At 39.3% G+C, this 15593-nt stretch overlaps 1 protein-coding gene across 1 annotated transcript in view; it reads left to right on the forward strand.

Moving 5' to 3' along the window:
* Window positions 1-3824: 3824 nt before the first annotated feature.
* The window catches only part of FREM1 (FRAS1 related extracellular matrix 1), a 68379-nt gene continuing 56610 nt past the window's right edge, over window positions 3825-15593 (forward strand). Inside the window, exons 1-3 of the mRNA XM_071730085.1 lie at window positions 3825-3962; window positions 11885-11931; window positions 13077-13580. Coding sequence (XP_071586186.1) covers window positions 13350-13580 — 231 coding nt within the window. The 5' untranslated portion in view covers window positions 3825-3962; window positions 11885-11931; window positions 13077-13349. The remainder of the gene's footprint in view (window positions 3963-11884; window positions 11932-13076; window positions 13581-15593) is intronic.

Below are 15593 nucleotides of genomic sequence, written 5' to 3' on the forward strand. Positions count from 1 at the left end.
CATTCTGTTACTGATTACAAGAAGCGTTAAACATTATGTCACATAAAACTCAGTAACACTGATAAAATGTAATTTCCAGTCTATTTCTTTCCCAAGGACAAGAGCAGTCTTGCAGAATACAACCAAAACCAGTGCTCTTCACTCTTGAAGCTGTACTACCAAATCTCAAAAGCTGCTTTGCCTCATGTCCATTCTTTTAACTGGGCAGGTATCACCTGAATACAGACCTCCTGATTATCAGGTCACAAACCATTGGGTTCTTCGTGAAAGTCACTGAAACCACCCAGGACCATGTTCCGAGTTATAAATATATGTATGACACATATTACAAGGAGTCTTCAGTCTATAACTCCTTTGTGTAGGCATCTCTCTCTATTCAATCTGCCACTGCAGCAATCTTTCTAGAGCATCACTGGTGCCGGGTCACTCTGGGCAAGTGAGGTTTTAACTGAGCAGAGAAGCTTTTCCCAGTGTCTTAGTCATGGATGAGGCTTTTCAGTGCTTCTGAAGGGAAAGTGGAAATGGTTGTACTCTGTGCAGCAAGGGCCATCTCTTCTGTTGTGTTACATGTGTCAGTTGCTTTGTACTATGTAAACGGAGCATGCTTATTGCTTGGCTGTGCCTGATAACCACTACATCTTTAGTAGTGTTAGAGAACTCATCCTGTAAGAGAACTCAGAGGACTAACTTGCCTGGTAATGTCCCAGAAAAGTCTTTTGGATAGAGAGGGGAAAGAACCAGTGAACAATTTCACTGTGAAGTTAATTAACTTCTTGCTTGTAAACTCTGGGTTACCGTGGGTGAAAGCGAGAGGCTGGAGGAGCAGCATTACCCTCCTAGTTGTGGTGTTTTGAACAGTGTTTACAAAGAAGTCCCAGTCAGTGACTGGCCACAAGCATGCAGTAGTCTCAGATTATCCTTGTTTCTTCTGTAGGAAGGGTGCTTGTCTTTTGATGGCACAAATATGTTATCATGTTCTTGTGAACTTGACCATGGGAACCACCAGGTGAGTCTCCATGCAAGCCTGGTAGATTGACAGCCCATTGCAGAATATGTTCTCTGTCAACATTCCTACCCTGACTTTCCTCTTCACTGTCTGACCTAGCATTGCTGATCTTGCATCTTTATGTTTATGAAGAATTAAATTTAGTGTGCTCAGGGGCCTTCCCTCATTTGCAGTAGCCAGGAGGACAGTGAATCTTTATGGACACATCATATATAGGCTGGGGAAGGAAAAGAAGGTATCTAAGGTATCTTTAATACTTCTCATTTTAAGCATGATCTTTCACCCTGTTCTCAGCTTGCATTAGAGCTTGAAGAGTAGACTGCTGCAACCGGGTAATGACACCCACATCATAAAATTTCTAACATGTAGCAAATACATGGGAAATAATTTTATCTTTTTCACGCCATGGTTCAGCAGATTTTTCTGTTTATAGCCTTTGAGTTTGGAATGAACACGAGTCTTTTGTTTCTTTGAGAACCTCCTTCTCCTTATAGAGGTGTTGACTGAATGTGCAGATGAGAGACAATGTATGGTTTAGGTAATTGTTTAGAAATGCAAGTAGAAATGAAAGAAATAAGATAGGTGCAAAGAGTGCAGGGTGTATGTAGGTATGGGTGTGTATGTGTTCTTGCCTGTTTTTTGTCCTAGGTACACTTTTTTTCTTTTCCACATGAAAACCTGGAAAGAAAGGCATTATGACCACACTTTGTTAAAAAAAAAGCTTACATAAAAAAAAATCATCTGATTTCACTCATATCAACAGTCTAGGCTGCATGATTTTATCCAGTAATTGAGTACAAGATACCATGCTTAAGTTTCATTTACAGGAAACTGAACTATTCTCTTTCCTGTGTGGACAAATGCTCACATAAAAAGAGTGAGTATGTATACACAAGACATGGCTTGTCTCCAGTGCTCTGGCATTTCTCAAGGAAAGCTTTGGTTAATTTTAGTCTATCCTTTAGGTAAAGTGAGCTTTATATAGGTTCCAAAGAATGTTAAGAAGTGCAACAAGAAATGAGATGCCAAATTTATTGCTGGAGTAATCAAACCGTTTATGAAAACATAATTCATTATGTTATGAATTAACAGGTCTGAGACATTATGCTTTAAAATAAGCCATCACTTTTTTAATCAGCCTGTAAGTACAGTTATGTTGATGATCCTAACCAGACCACTGTAGCATACAAACAAACCATTTGTCACGGTGGATTAGAAGCTGCATTCCAGCAAGCACAAACACACAGGCTATCCTACAGCCATCTCACAATGGCATGACCCAGAGTAGAAAAATATTCATTCCAAGTTTTTCTGAAACTTGATAAAATCTGAGGATCACTTCAGGTCTGAACCCCGGGACAGAATATGACTCTTATATCAGTATTTATATAATTTTTTTTAGTGTTATATATTTTTTCTCAGTATGTTTTCATAAGTAAGCATAGCCCAGATTATATCCTATTACACACAGTGTAGTTTTTGGTAATTTTAGTTTTTAACAGTCAACTGTTTTCTTCATCTGCCTTAGGTCATGCCATAGAAACTTCTGCTCATTCTTTTCTTTCATACTATTGACTTCAGTTTTTCATTTTTACAGTGTTGTTCTGTTTCCATATGAAGGTCAAAGTCAACTTGCCTGTTCAAAATGGGCTGAGAAAAGTCTGGATTTGACTCCTGCTTGCAGAAGGAACCTGAGAGTCAGTAGGTTGTCCACGTGCTGTTCCTCTTCCACTTGTAACAATGGTTTGTGCCTCGGTTTACAGTCTGTCCCTCATGCTTAAAAGTGCTTTTGATTCCTGTATCTACACTGGTCTGCCCCTGATACTCCCATCCCTGTACAATATGGACTGAAAATAAGGGCTGTGAACTTTACCCCTTGGAATGCACCACTATGTTGTAACAAATTTTACTTAAGACTCCCACGAGTCAATCAAATCTGTAAATCTGATGTGAATCTCATGTCAGAAGGCTGGAGAGAGATCTTGAATTGTGGTATTATATAACTGGTGGGATTTGGCCTATACTCTTCCTCTTTCCTCCTGTTCTGAATGCGAAAAAAAAAAAAAAAAGTGAAGACTCCAGTATTTTACTTTGTTGCAGCTGCAATTAGTCAGCGGGATAAATACATGTTAATTTGAATACTTAATATTTCAGAATTAAATAGGATTTTAAACAGCAACCAACTGAACATTTCAGATGGTAAAAAGTATCTAACTTGTAATTAGGCAGGCACTGTTCATTACTATTAAATCAATAATTCACTTGATTTTAATTTCATCAGCCGCCTTGAAATAGTCTCAAGTTTACTTCACTGTTACCTTATGGGGGAAATTAATCATGGCTGTACTTTGGCAAAAGACTCTTTTTCTCTTTTTATGAGAAATCGTTGATGTCAAATGATCTTAGTTCACCTCATTGTCTGTATGAATCTTTGAAACATAAATATGTGTGTATGTGTGTGTACTGAAGGAAATAAACTAGCTGAAGTGAGGAGAAAAAAGTTATCAAACCTTACTATCAGGATCTCAGTTTTTAGTCCCAACAGGCTTAACTAGAATGGAAAAAGAAGATCTGGGGTCCTGATGCCAGGGAAGCATTCTGTCTGTAAAATACTCCAAGGCATCTCGGAATGCCCTTATCATAGAGCTCAAAAGTTTTTGTACGCTGGGACTCTGCAGTCAGGAGCAGTCTTGCAAGCAAGGAGCATTGATTGTGGACTTCTAGTACAGAGAAAACTACAGTCAAGCTGACCAGAAAGACTGGAATTTCATCTCTCCTCCTTCTCCCCCCTCCCCCTCGCCTCCCCCCCCCCCGCCTCTGTCTTTCTGTCGCCCACTCACTGGATTTCTTTCTCTGCCAGCCTTTTAAACCAGAAATTACTGGGTCAGTGACATTCATTATTCCCTTTATTCTACTATGATCTCGCGTTCAGCCTCCTGGGGAAACACCACTACCTGTAAGTAACTTCCTCAAGTTTGTTGTGTGTGCACTGAATGCTGTTGTGTTCGTGGTTGCAGCAGCTCGCAGTGCTCAGCCCGCTGCTGAATGCTGCAGCAGAGCAGCAGGACAGTGATTTTCATAACTAGGGATGGATGAAAATTCACTTCTAAATTTGGGGAAAAGCAGACACTGGTTCTTGCCAGTGGTTTACTAGAAGTTAACTTGGTAGTTAAGGGTTTCAAGCAACTTAGTTCCTCCTACTGTTGAAGCTGATAGACATTACTCAACCATGCCGGCTTTCTTCCATTGGCTCTAGTAAAATTTTGTGGTTTTCTTTTATAAAATCTGGGAAGCACTAAAAAAAAATATTCTTTTCTTAAACCGACTTTTTATTAAAACACACTGGGACGGACAAATGTGATAAAAAACACTGGTAAAAAACCCAAGGAAAACTTTCAATATTAGTAACTCTTTTTCAGGATGCATTGAATTTAACTGTGACAATTTGTTTTGCAAATGCATGTTTTTAGAATGGACTTTTATTTTGCAGTAGGGATCTGTAAGAGTTTTTTATATTTCCATGTACAGCTGGTTTCACTCATCTGAATTAGGCAGATGTGCCTTGGTTATATGTATGTGTAAAAGTTTATGTTTATTTCTGAACAGACACAGACATGCTTGCACAGTCTTTACATTTCCTGCTGATTTCTGTACATTTATCTAGAACTAACTTCAAAACAACCCTTTTTAGAGATTGGCTGCTGTCACTGTGTTGTGCTGGTATACTTCAGCACATTCTGCAGACACTTATACATGGTTCTTGAAATGGCGATTAAATCAGGACTTAGCTAGTTATATTTTTCATAGCTAAAGAATTAAAGTTCATCATCTCAGGACTGTACATTACTTTACACAAGCTGCATCTCTGCTGTTGACATGGGTCCAAAGTGTCTGTGGGAGGCACTGGCGCTGTAAATCACCAGTTGCTTTTGCAGTAAAAGAGAGCACATATCTGTACAAGTCATCCCATCTCTTTTCTCTTATCTCAAATGTCACTGCTGTGGGCCTGCCAGCATTTTGTTCATGATCCTTCCCTTTTTGCATGCAACAAGACTGCAGTGAAGATTGGTTTGATCTAGAGAATGCATGGTCTGAATATGGTCACATGTGGATTTTGAACATTTTTTCTAGCATGGATCCCTGGTCTGAGAAGAATTAGGCAAGTATAAGGACAAATGATTAAACAGGTCCCTGGACAATTACTTGATTTTTTATATTAAAGTACCTTCGTGCCTGTTCGTCCACTACATTCATTTTCTGTAGTCCTTAAAGTAGTCTTAATAATAGTAGTCTGTGGTAATGTTAATTACAGTACAAGTGATCTTGACAATACATACCTATGATAATACTAATTACAGTAGAAAAGGAACTAATTTATTCATGGGGAAAATAAATGATCACTGACTATTTCAACCTTAGAGTGAAATTAGATGACAACATCATGAGTATTAAAAACACCACAGTAAAATGACACATTAGTCAAATAGGGATAGAAGTGCAGTCCACTTAACTGTACCTGCTGAGCATAAAGGGGAGACTGAACAGATCGCTCATCATCAACATTTTAACTTTTTTTCTCTCATATTTTTGAGGATCTGTGGCAGACAGTTGTGGACCCAGATTAATTTCTCTTATGATAATGGATGCATGGGCTACAATTGCTGTAGTTAAGGTGTCTGTGCTGCAACTTCTTTTCTTCATGATTTGCAACACAAGATACTTGGGATGAGCCAGCAGCCTTTTGTGCAGTTGGCTAAAAAAACCCCACAACTGAACAAGACTACGAGATTTGGGAAGTTGTTAAACACTTTCTAATGAAATGTGTCATTCCTTTCTCTAGTTGCTATAATTTGTGAAGCCTGCAGAAATATTTCAAAGAACTCTAATTGCTGGCTCTGAATATAATGGATAGCTGGATTATTTGATTGTTACTAAAATTATCATGCAATTACATGAGATCAGAAAGGTTGTATCTTCCTGAATCCATAAGGATATACCTTCATCAAAGAAAAGAGTTAATAAATGAGGAGCCACAGTTTTGGGATTTTTGTAGTGAATCTAGATTAATTTTATTGAGAACTGCAAATATTTAACCTAGTGCATACTTCTCATTGATCAAACATAATTTGAAGGCAGTCAAATCTGAGTAGCTTACAGATTTCACACTTTTGCTTTGTATGTTGGCACATCTTTTGCTCCCAGAAAATAGCATCAATCCTGGTGAAAAACTCAAAATGAGCTTCTAAGTTTCACATATCTAAGGCAGAACCAGTGTGTTTGTGGCACCATACCACCTACCACCTGTTAAAATTTAAGCATAAAAAAAATCCTCTGTGTAGCATGTGAAGCAGATTGTAAGTCTTTTTCTGTTGGCACTGAGATACAGCACACCCTCCAGTGAGCTTGTTTTTGTGATGAGCAGTCCACAGTGTCTTCCTTCTCAAAAATTGAAAACATTTACCATTATCCTCAAGGCTCAGCAGTGTAAAGCTCGGTGTTCTCACTGACATTCAGTTTATCAGCCAAGAAATAACTGCACAAATTAATCTAAAAGACACCAAAACTACATGCTGTGGTCTAAGTAGGTTTCTACCTATAAGAAGGCAGATAAAAGGAAATAGAAACCTACCATTGTCTTGCTCTCTACTTCCATTTAGAGCAGGCTTGGGTGTTATCACCTTAGTACAACTAATTGGGTACATGAGAAGATGCATAACTCTAGGTGCAGAGAGTTGCAGAGAAGTGCAATATGTCAGTGGTACTGTGTTTCACACAGTTTCACTCTTGAGTCATTTCACAGAGGCATCAGACTGTGCACCTCCTGGTGTGATGAAATGATGCTGGTTTTGGACATCTGGCCACAGGTTCCTTGTCTCTGCCTCCTCATTTTGTTCATCCTTGCACAGGAGGCCTTTCCTGTTCTGTTTTCAATGGGTTTTGACATCCTCATGCTTGTGGGTCAGTGATGCATTCGTCCTCTTGGATAGCTGCTCCTTTAAAAGTCAGTCTCATCTAGCACCAAGTGCATGAGGTCTGTCCATAGCTTGCAAAGGTCATGGAAAAGCTTGGGTCTCCAGAGCTGGAAAACTTGTGTTGTCATGTTGGGTACTGAATGCAGTGATGGTCACTGGCAAATTATAGATTGATTTTCAATAATTTCTTTTCTATCCATTACTAGTTATGTGCTAAAATGAAATGTCTTTTCAAAGTCAGTGGTCTTGAGTAATTTCCTTTATCCACTACACTCCCTTCCTCCATACACAATTTCCATTGTTAGGGGTAGTTTTCATTTTTATTTTTGAGGCACTGTCTAGGAGTATTAGGGTAAGGTGCATGTAGGATATCCACATGTTCTGATAGACTTTTTCTCTTTAGTAGGTCTTATTCCTTCTCTGCAATGTGTATGATGATACATAAAATAAAAAAGATGGCCTTTCCCTTTACTGTTTTCACTGGTTTTCCCCTAGTTAATTCCTCCATCTATCTACAATATCCCTTTTACAGGAAAAAGAGAAGAGACATTAAATATGCTCTGTGTATTTCAACTGTTTCATGCTACTGAGAGAGTACCAGTATGACATTAAACTACAAAACAACAACTGCAAAAAATATAGTGGTTTGTGTCAGCACACTGAGAAGTAGCCTATGCCCTATTTCTGCCAAAAAAACTCCCCAAAACAACAAAACAAACCAAATTGGCTGCATTTGAGTAGCTGAAAGAAAATTTTAAGTGGAAATACAAAAACTTTCTGAAAAGCTATTTATAGCTGGAAATGGCAAAGAGGTTGGTTTTTCTAGGCTGGCTTGATTTCCACTGCAAAGAGCTATCTCCTATAGCTGTATTCTCACAAAGAGAAAATGGGAAATGAGTGAGTGACGAGACCCAGGACTATGAGGCCCACTTTCACAATAGTAACCTGTGGATAGTATCAGTGGCAGAACCTCACTGGAAGCTGGAATGACTTGTAGACTTCCTTAGACAGCTGTTGAAAAGATTATAATTTATCTTTCAAAGCAATGTCTGCATGGCACTCTGTCTCAGTTCACTGTGTCTGGTGGAGAAAGGGTAGTCAGAGGGTGGCAGAGGGTGGCATTACAGTCCTATTGGTGTAATGATGAAAACACACTAAGGGTAACTAAGAAAAAAAAAATCACTGCACCTTTATTTTATCAACTTTGTTAAGTGAGACACTTTTCTAGGCTTAAAAGATGTCAAAGACTTTTTCATTGGTCTTTTGAGGAGAAAATATTTACCTGTAGAGAAAACTCATTTTAGCTGTTAGTGTCTTGTCTTTGTTAAAACAAAAGCCAAGATTTTATTTTGTTTGCTTTTTGCAGCTGTGTTCAGTGCAATAAGCATTTGCTTAAAGTGTGATCTCTATTTCAAAATCTAAAGTACCTCTAACATTCTAAAGCAGATCTATTTAATGCTTAAAAGGGAACAATGCATTTTCTCCAAGATGGTCTTTAAGGAGCAACCATAATCAATGGCTCCTTTTTGTCAGTCTCAGTCTGAGACTCTGCTCTGCTCTTCCTTTTTAAAAGTTGGTTCTTTAATGGGTGAAGGTGAAGCTGTTAAGTAGCCTTCTGGTTGATTGTAGGCCTTCCTCTCTTTCACCTTATTTTTTTGCCAGTCACTGTCTGAGGTTCTCCACCTACTCCACTACAGCTTAGCTCTGTTTAATGGGAAAGTGGAGCATTACTCCGAAAGAATTCTCTCTGGCCTTGCAGCTCCTTCTGGTTGATGCAGAAGGGGGCCTCAAAAGGAGCTTAAATTGAAAGGGTTCATCAAGGGCAACAGAGTGCTACTCTTAGACACAAAATAGTGAGAAAGAACTTTAACATAATTTTATCACTGGCACGTATGATTGGCTAATTAATTCCTCACTTCTGTTTGAAGTGGTAGTGCTCAAAAATTTCACTAAACATGCTCAATGAGTAAGGGGCTCTTTGTGAGTAGGGGTGCCTCTAGCCTATAGAGGGGTATTTTAGTATGCTAGCAGCTCATTAATATATTAATGGTAAGTAACACAACAGCCAGGCTGTTGACCACTTTGGACATGTTTTTCTCTAACTGGCATCTGCTTTTGTCTAATTTTCACTGTTTCACTGTTATGTGAGCCCTCTTTTTACTCTGCATGTCTCTTTTGTTCTCTTTTGTGTGACTTCTTCCCAAAATGAGATTTTTTTTCACCTAAAATTTTTCTTATTTCACGTACTGACTGACATCACATTCAACCCTACCTTATCCCGTCAGCCTATAGGAATAGTCAGATTCCACTGTCATGTGTGTGTAACAGTGGCAGAGTAAACCCTGAGAGTAAACACTGAACTCAGAAATAATATACGTAAATTGAAACTATATTGGTAATGAATCTGAAAATCACTGTTAAAATAGCTGTCCTGCAAATGGGGTAGAATGAAGAAAAGGTGGGGTTTGTTTTGTTTTATTTTACTTTGTAATATTCTGCTTTAATTCAACAAAGAAATAAAGGACAACAAGATATGTTAATAACCTGGTGTGTTTCATATTCTTTAGCTGTTTTCCCAGATTAAGGAAGGTCGATTTGTTGACCACTCTTTGAAGCACTTGTTTCCTTACTTTGCTAAAATTGTACAGGATTTGTCCAAAAGTGCACAGGGCTTCCTTTTGCAGACCATAGATGAGAAAGGCACAAAAGAAGGGAACTATTATCTACCACTACTTAACTCAGCAAATACCTTCCTGAACACTAGTTTCTGTGTGACCTGTAATCCTTGTTTGTAGTGCATGAAATAAAACCATAAAATAGTGAACAGTTCAGGGACTGCATATGTTAATTAGAAGTTCTGAATTCACAACCCCCTAATTTAGTACCTCAGTAGGTCCTCATGTTGCCCTGGGCTAAATTTTAATTGCTGTGACAGTATTCATCTTGCTTCCTAGAAAACATGGAAGGCTGCTATTTGTCTTCTTTAATCCTGTACTCTAAAAAAAAATTCCAATTTTCTTTCTGTTTCTTGTAAACTTTTTCTGGTGTTCATTAAAACACATCAGTCCAAGTTCCAGCCAGCAGCAATCATCCTCCATAATCACATTCAGACTTTGCAAAAGAGGAGGGAAATTTTGGATGCTATTGTTCAGTGAAATCTCCCAGGCAACCAGAGATTGTGTCACACATAGAGAAAAACTCTTAAGGTCTCATCCAAAACCAATTGAAGGCTGTGGATGTCATTGAGAGTTGGCTCAAGGACACCTGTGATTACAGATTTTTAAGTCAGGTTTTAATTGCTACAGCTGAAAGTTATTGATGCTCTTTCTGATCAAACAACTCATTATTTTCAGTTGTTTTGTGCTGGTAGTTAAGTATCCAAATCATAGAATCATAGAATTGCTTTGGTTGGAAAAGACCTGTAAGATGACCTAGTCCAGCTGATGTTCCAAAAGCAAGGTCTGTTGCCTGGTGTGCAAAGCCAACCCACACACAGAGCTGAGGTATTTGCTCCGTATCTGCACAGAGAAGGGAGCCAGGCGGCCTTCCACAAAGCCAGTTCATTTTTCCTGAAAAGCAAATGCTACTTTCACACCCAAAAATGAGAGAAAAAGCTTTCACATTATTCTGTCTTTTGTACCCATGACTGGTTAACTAATACCTCACTTCCATTTAAAATGGCAATACTCAAAAATTTCACTACACACGCTCAAGGAGTAAGGGGCTCTTTATTAGCAGGGGTCTCTGTAGCCCATGGGTATTTTACTATGCTAATACCACATTAATGTGTTAATTGTATGTTAATATGGTGAATCCGATTGCTCAGTGTTTATCTACCCAGTGCTTAAGGCTGTAACCAAGATACATTGTGAGAAATCGTGGGGAGTGCTCCTTCCCATCCCTTTCATCTGTCTTGTAGGTGACTTGCAGGCCTGACTCAAGGATGGGCTATGGAATATTTCGAATATGGTTTTCTCTAGCTGGAATCTGTTTTGTCTAATTTTCATTTTTTCACTACGATGTCAGCATTTTTCAAGTTATTCTGCATGTCTATTTTATTATCCTTTTATGTGATTTTCCCTAAAATATCATTTCCCTAACATTTTACTTATTTCAGTTAATCACTGATATCACATCTATTTAATTAATGCAGTCAGTTCCACCACTAAACAATGTCTCTGAGCATGGCATCTATAAAATACAAAATAAAAATTAAAATTAAAAAATAGAGATCTTTTAAATACCTCCAGGGGTGGTGGCCTCACCACTTCCCTGGGTGGTAAGCTCCAGTGCCTGACAAGCCTTTCTGTGAATAAATTTTTCCTAATATCCAAGTAAAATTTACATCACATTAGCCTTACTCAGATCCTTAAAACTTCTAAGTAAGGAAAAAGTGCTGAAATCTTTGAGGCGGTGTATTAATACTTGCATTCTTCAAAGTAAGTGCCACTCATGTAGACATTGTAATGACAAAAAAAATTAACAAATTTAAAAAAATCCGAAATAACAGACATGGATCTAGAGACATACAGTTGAGAATTTCTACATATACCTCTGGATGGGCACTGGATGTATATTTTCTGATATTGGGAGGACATCTAGTTTTCAGTAACTCATGGATCTCTTCTTTTTTTTTTTTTTTTTTTTTTTTTTTTTTCTGAGAATCTTGGAAGACAGTTTTATTTGGTAAGAAAGTTCATGTTTGCAATTAGCCATTGCATCATTTCTCACATGTGAACTTGGGGCCCTGAGGGAAAACTAGTTCTTCTGGGATTTGGAGGAAATTTTTAGCAAAACACATTTGAAGTTCTCAGTATCCATCCCCTAAGTTGTCCCCAGTCTGATCTTGTCCCTCTTTTAACCCTTCAGAGTCACATCCACAGCCTCTCCTTTTCTCTTCTCCCAGGGCTGCTCAGCAGAGTCATCACAAAACTGAGGGTGTAAAAGACCTGGGTAGGTAACTGCTCCAGTCCCTTGCTCTCAGCACAGTGAGCTGTTGTGGAAAGCCCACCTTCAAAGTTACAACAGGCTACTCAGGTCCTAATTAGTTGGGTTTTAAATATCTCTGAGGCTGAAGACTCAACAGTCTTTCTGGGAAACCCATTCCATTGGCCGTGCTCATTGTGCCTCTTTTAAAAAATGTTTTTCTAATATCTAACATGACTTTCCCTTCCTGTGAATTTTGTAGGTTGCATCTCATCCCTTTGCTGTCCACCTCCAGGCTTCCTGCACTCTGCTGTTAGATGTTTAAAAGCAGCAATAACCCCTCTCTTCTCCAGGCTGCACAAACATGTCTGTCTTGGCCTCTCTTCATAAATCATGTTCCATCTCCACTGAGGGATAACAACTAATACATACTGACACACCTATTTTGCTTTCGGGACTGAATCTGGAAGCTTTGTGAGGGCCTGTGGGCACGCAATGTACTAGGTGCTTTGCCACATAGACAAACCCTCAGAAAGCCAATGAGGAAACAGCTTAGTTTAAAAATGCTGATTCTTCTATGTTGTTCATGAACACTGCTATTTGATCAACCTTCTGGCTGAAACATGGTGGTGCATTTGGAATTATATAGTGCCACCATTATTTTTTCATTCTGGATACACATGTGAAACAGGAAGGATGAACATGGCTCAGCTGCAATATTGAGGGCAGAGAAGTAGGGAAATTGAGGAGTTAAGAAGCAGTCACTAAATGTGGCAGGAGCATCAGCAGCCGTTGCAGAGCTGCCATGAAGCAATGTCACTGTGCGTCAGGGTGAGAGCTGTTAGCACACGCTCATCTTTGCTGAAGCAGTAGTCTTCTTCACACAGAAGGCAGAATGCTAATCTGATGGCATTCACTTCAAAACCTTCTCAGTTGTTGCCATGATGTGGTGAAAGGATGTGTTTTCATTTCTATGAAAGTATACACACTTTGTAATATTCAAAGGTGAAGTCAATCTGTTGCTTGAAATAAACTCAAATTGTTTGATTGCCAAAGAAATGGCAGGTTTTTAGGTGGCTATTTCCCCTCTCAACAGTTACTCTGTGCCTCATAACAATTTTCTTTTTTTTTTCCTTTCTTTTTCTTTTCTTTTTTTTTTTTTTTTTTGGCAGGATTATCAAACCTTAAAGGCAATCTGAGAACACATTCATCATCTTTTCAGCCTTGACCAATGGATTTTATAAAAACCCAAGGATATTTTGAAAGGCTCCTGTCCAAATTTCAGTCAAGGAGCACATCTTAATGGAAAACATGTGGTACGTTGTTACCTGCAACTAGCATTTTGGTCTTCATTATATGGTGAAAATCTGCTAGCGGAGAGAGAGAAGACTTCTTTTGTCAAGAACATTTTCACTGGTGGAAAGGAGCTGGTATCTCCTCATAATATGAAGCCCTTGGAGAAAACCTTGTTGTTTCTACTGCTGCATGTTATCCTAAGAGTTGGCTGCTCCTCCTTTATTAGCGTCAACCTTGGGATGAAAGTGATGAAGGGACAGTCTGTCTTCCTGTCAGAAGAAGACCTCAAGTTTTCCATCCCCAGAGAGAAGGATGTCTGCAAAGTAGAAGTGGTGACTAATGAGCCAATAACACAGAGAGTTGGGAGACTAACTCCACAGGTATTTGGGATCCATTGTGCTGCTCTGAGTGTGTGTGCCATTATTGAATGTTTTTCTTTGTTTTGGTTTGGTTTTTTGGTTTTTTTTTATTTTGGTTTGGTTTGGTTTGGGTAGTCACAAAAAGTCATGAAACTGAATGGCCTTTTAGCCTTTTGCTAAAAATAGCCAGCTGACAAGAGAACTGGGCTGCTGAAGTCCAAAAGTTGTATTCAGTCAGGTGAGAGTCAGGGTCTCCTTTCGCAAGCAGAGAATAGGCACTTCTGAACTTTTCTAGGAGATATCTTCCCTCCTCAACCACTCATTTTTCTGCCATGAGGGTACCCAGTGCCCCTTGGGTAATGTATAGCCAGCTAGAGTATTCTGCATTTCAGTCACGAAGCTGCTACTTAGGGAGCAATTTAGAAAAAAAAAACATCCCATACAATAAGCACATTGTGTACACTGTTGTTTGCTCTGCTCTGCAACAGCTAAATTGCTAGCAGATGGCAAATACATTAAAAAAAAAAGTTTCTGTTACAATTTTGAGCTCATAGAACCAATGAACTGTATTTCACACATCACCATTCTGCTACTCACTTGCCTCACAAATCTCACCTGGTTGTCGCAGGAAGGAGTTGGAAGCAATTGACATGAAGATGTAAAAGTAGAGGATGAATGATTTAAAAAAATGAACCATAACCAAATAGGTTTTGGTTATTTTTTGAAAAGTTTTGTTAACTATACCATGCAGCATACAGTTCTGTCTGCATATGGATGTTGTTTTAAACATCCTCTCTGAGTTTTCTGCTGGTATCTGTGAAAGCAGATGCAGGAGCACCAGTCTCAGTAGATTTTTTCAGAGCTTCTGGTTTGCTGATCATGATTTTTGCAGGGCACTGATGAGTACTGCAGCTGAAGGAGCAGAGGTATGCCAGCAAAAACAGAAGCTGATGGTCAGGGCAATATGTGATCTTCGTTAGAGACTGACCACAAGATGTGCAGTGCCTCTGCTGAACCCTTCCCAGGGCTTGATCTCCGTCCCTGTGCTGAGAGAATTCTCTGGCTGTAGTGAGAGCTCCTCCTCTGCACTTTCCCAGTCTAGTTTGTACCATGGAGAGAAAAATAGACATTTTTATGTCTCATTGATAGCAAACCCTTCTGTAGCTACTCTGACTGGCTGAATGAGTGACTTTTCTTTCAATCTCTGACTTAGCCTCTATGTGCAGTAGGGTCCAGGTATTTTGAATAAAACACATTGTCCTTTGTAACCTGACAAGCACAGGATGAGAGGCAATTTCCCAGAGACTCTCCACACCTTATTTTCCAAAATATCTAGAGACCTTGTATGTCCCTACTCCCAATAACACCTCCATCAATTGCCCAGGCAGCCAAGCATGCTTCTTGGAGGCTGAAGGCACACTGCATCTGGAGGGCTGAGCTCTTTTTGGCAGCTGGCTTGAGGTAGGAGGCTGAAAAGGGGCTGTGGCTGCTGGTGTTGCCCAGGATGCCTTTCCTGGATGGCTCCTGGACTGAGTGCCATCCCATTAGGAAAAGTGCCTTCTCCTCCTCTCCACAGGAGTTGGGAGTGCCAGAGGCACACCAACAAACAGGGTCCCCAAGGGGCATCACCAGTGAGACAGGCAGTCTGATTGACTCAAGTTTTATTTCCTTACTGCCAAAAAGCAAGAGAGTGTTTGTAAGTTGAAGACTTCTGTTTTATATGACCAGCCCCTGAGACAGACACTGAAAAGTGCTGCCTGAGCTTTTACCACTCCCGAAAAAAGATGCCAGAGTCCAGCCCTCTTGTTGCCACTCACACTCTATCAGGAAATTCCACAGCCAGAAAATGTCTCTGGTCTGATTTGCTTTACTGCCATTAAAGTGAGTAATGTCCTAGGAATGTATGACAATTTAATTATAAGTTGTAATTGAAAAGCAGTTGAAGTAGAAAAAAACAAAGCTCAACAGTAATTAGGAAAAGATTTAGACCTCCTTTGTTTTACCCAGCGAATTTATAGACAATTAGAGTTGCCT

The sequence above is a fragment of the Heliangelus exortis genome, chromosome Z (genome assembly GCF_036169615.1).
Source record: "Heliangelus exortis chromosome Z, bHelExo1.hap1, whole genome shotgun sequence".
Classification (NCBI taxonomy): domain Eukaryota; kingdom Metazoa; phylum Chordata; class Aves; order Apodiformes; family Trochilidae; genus Heliangelus; species Heliangelus exortis.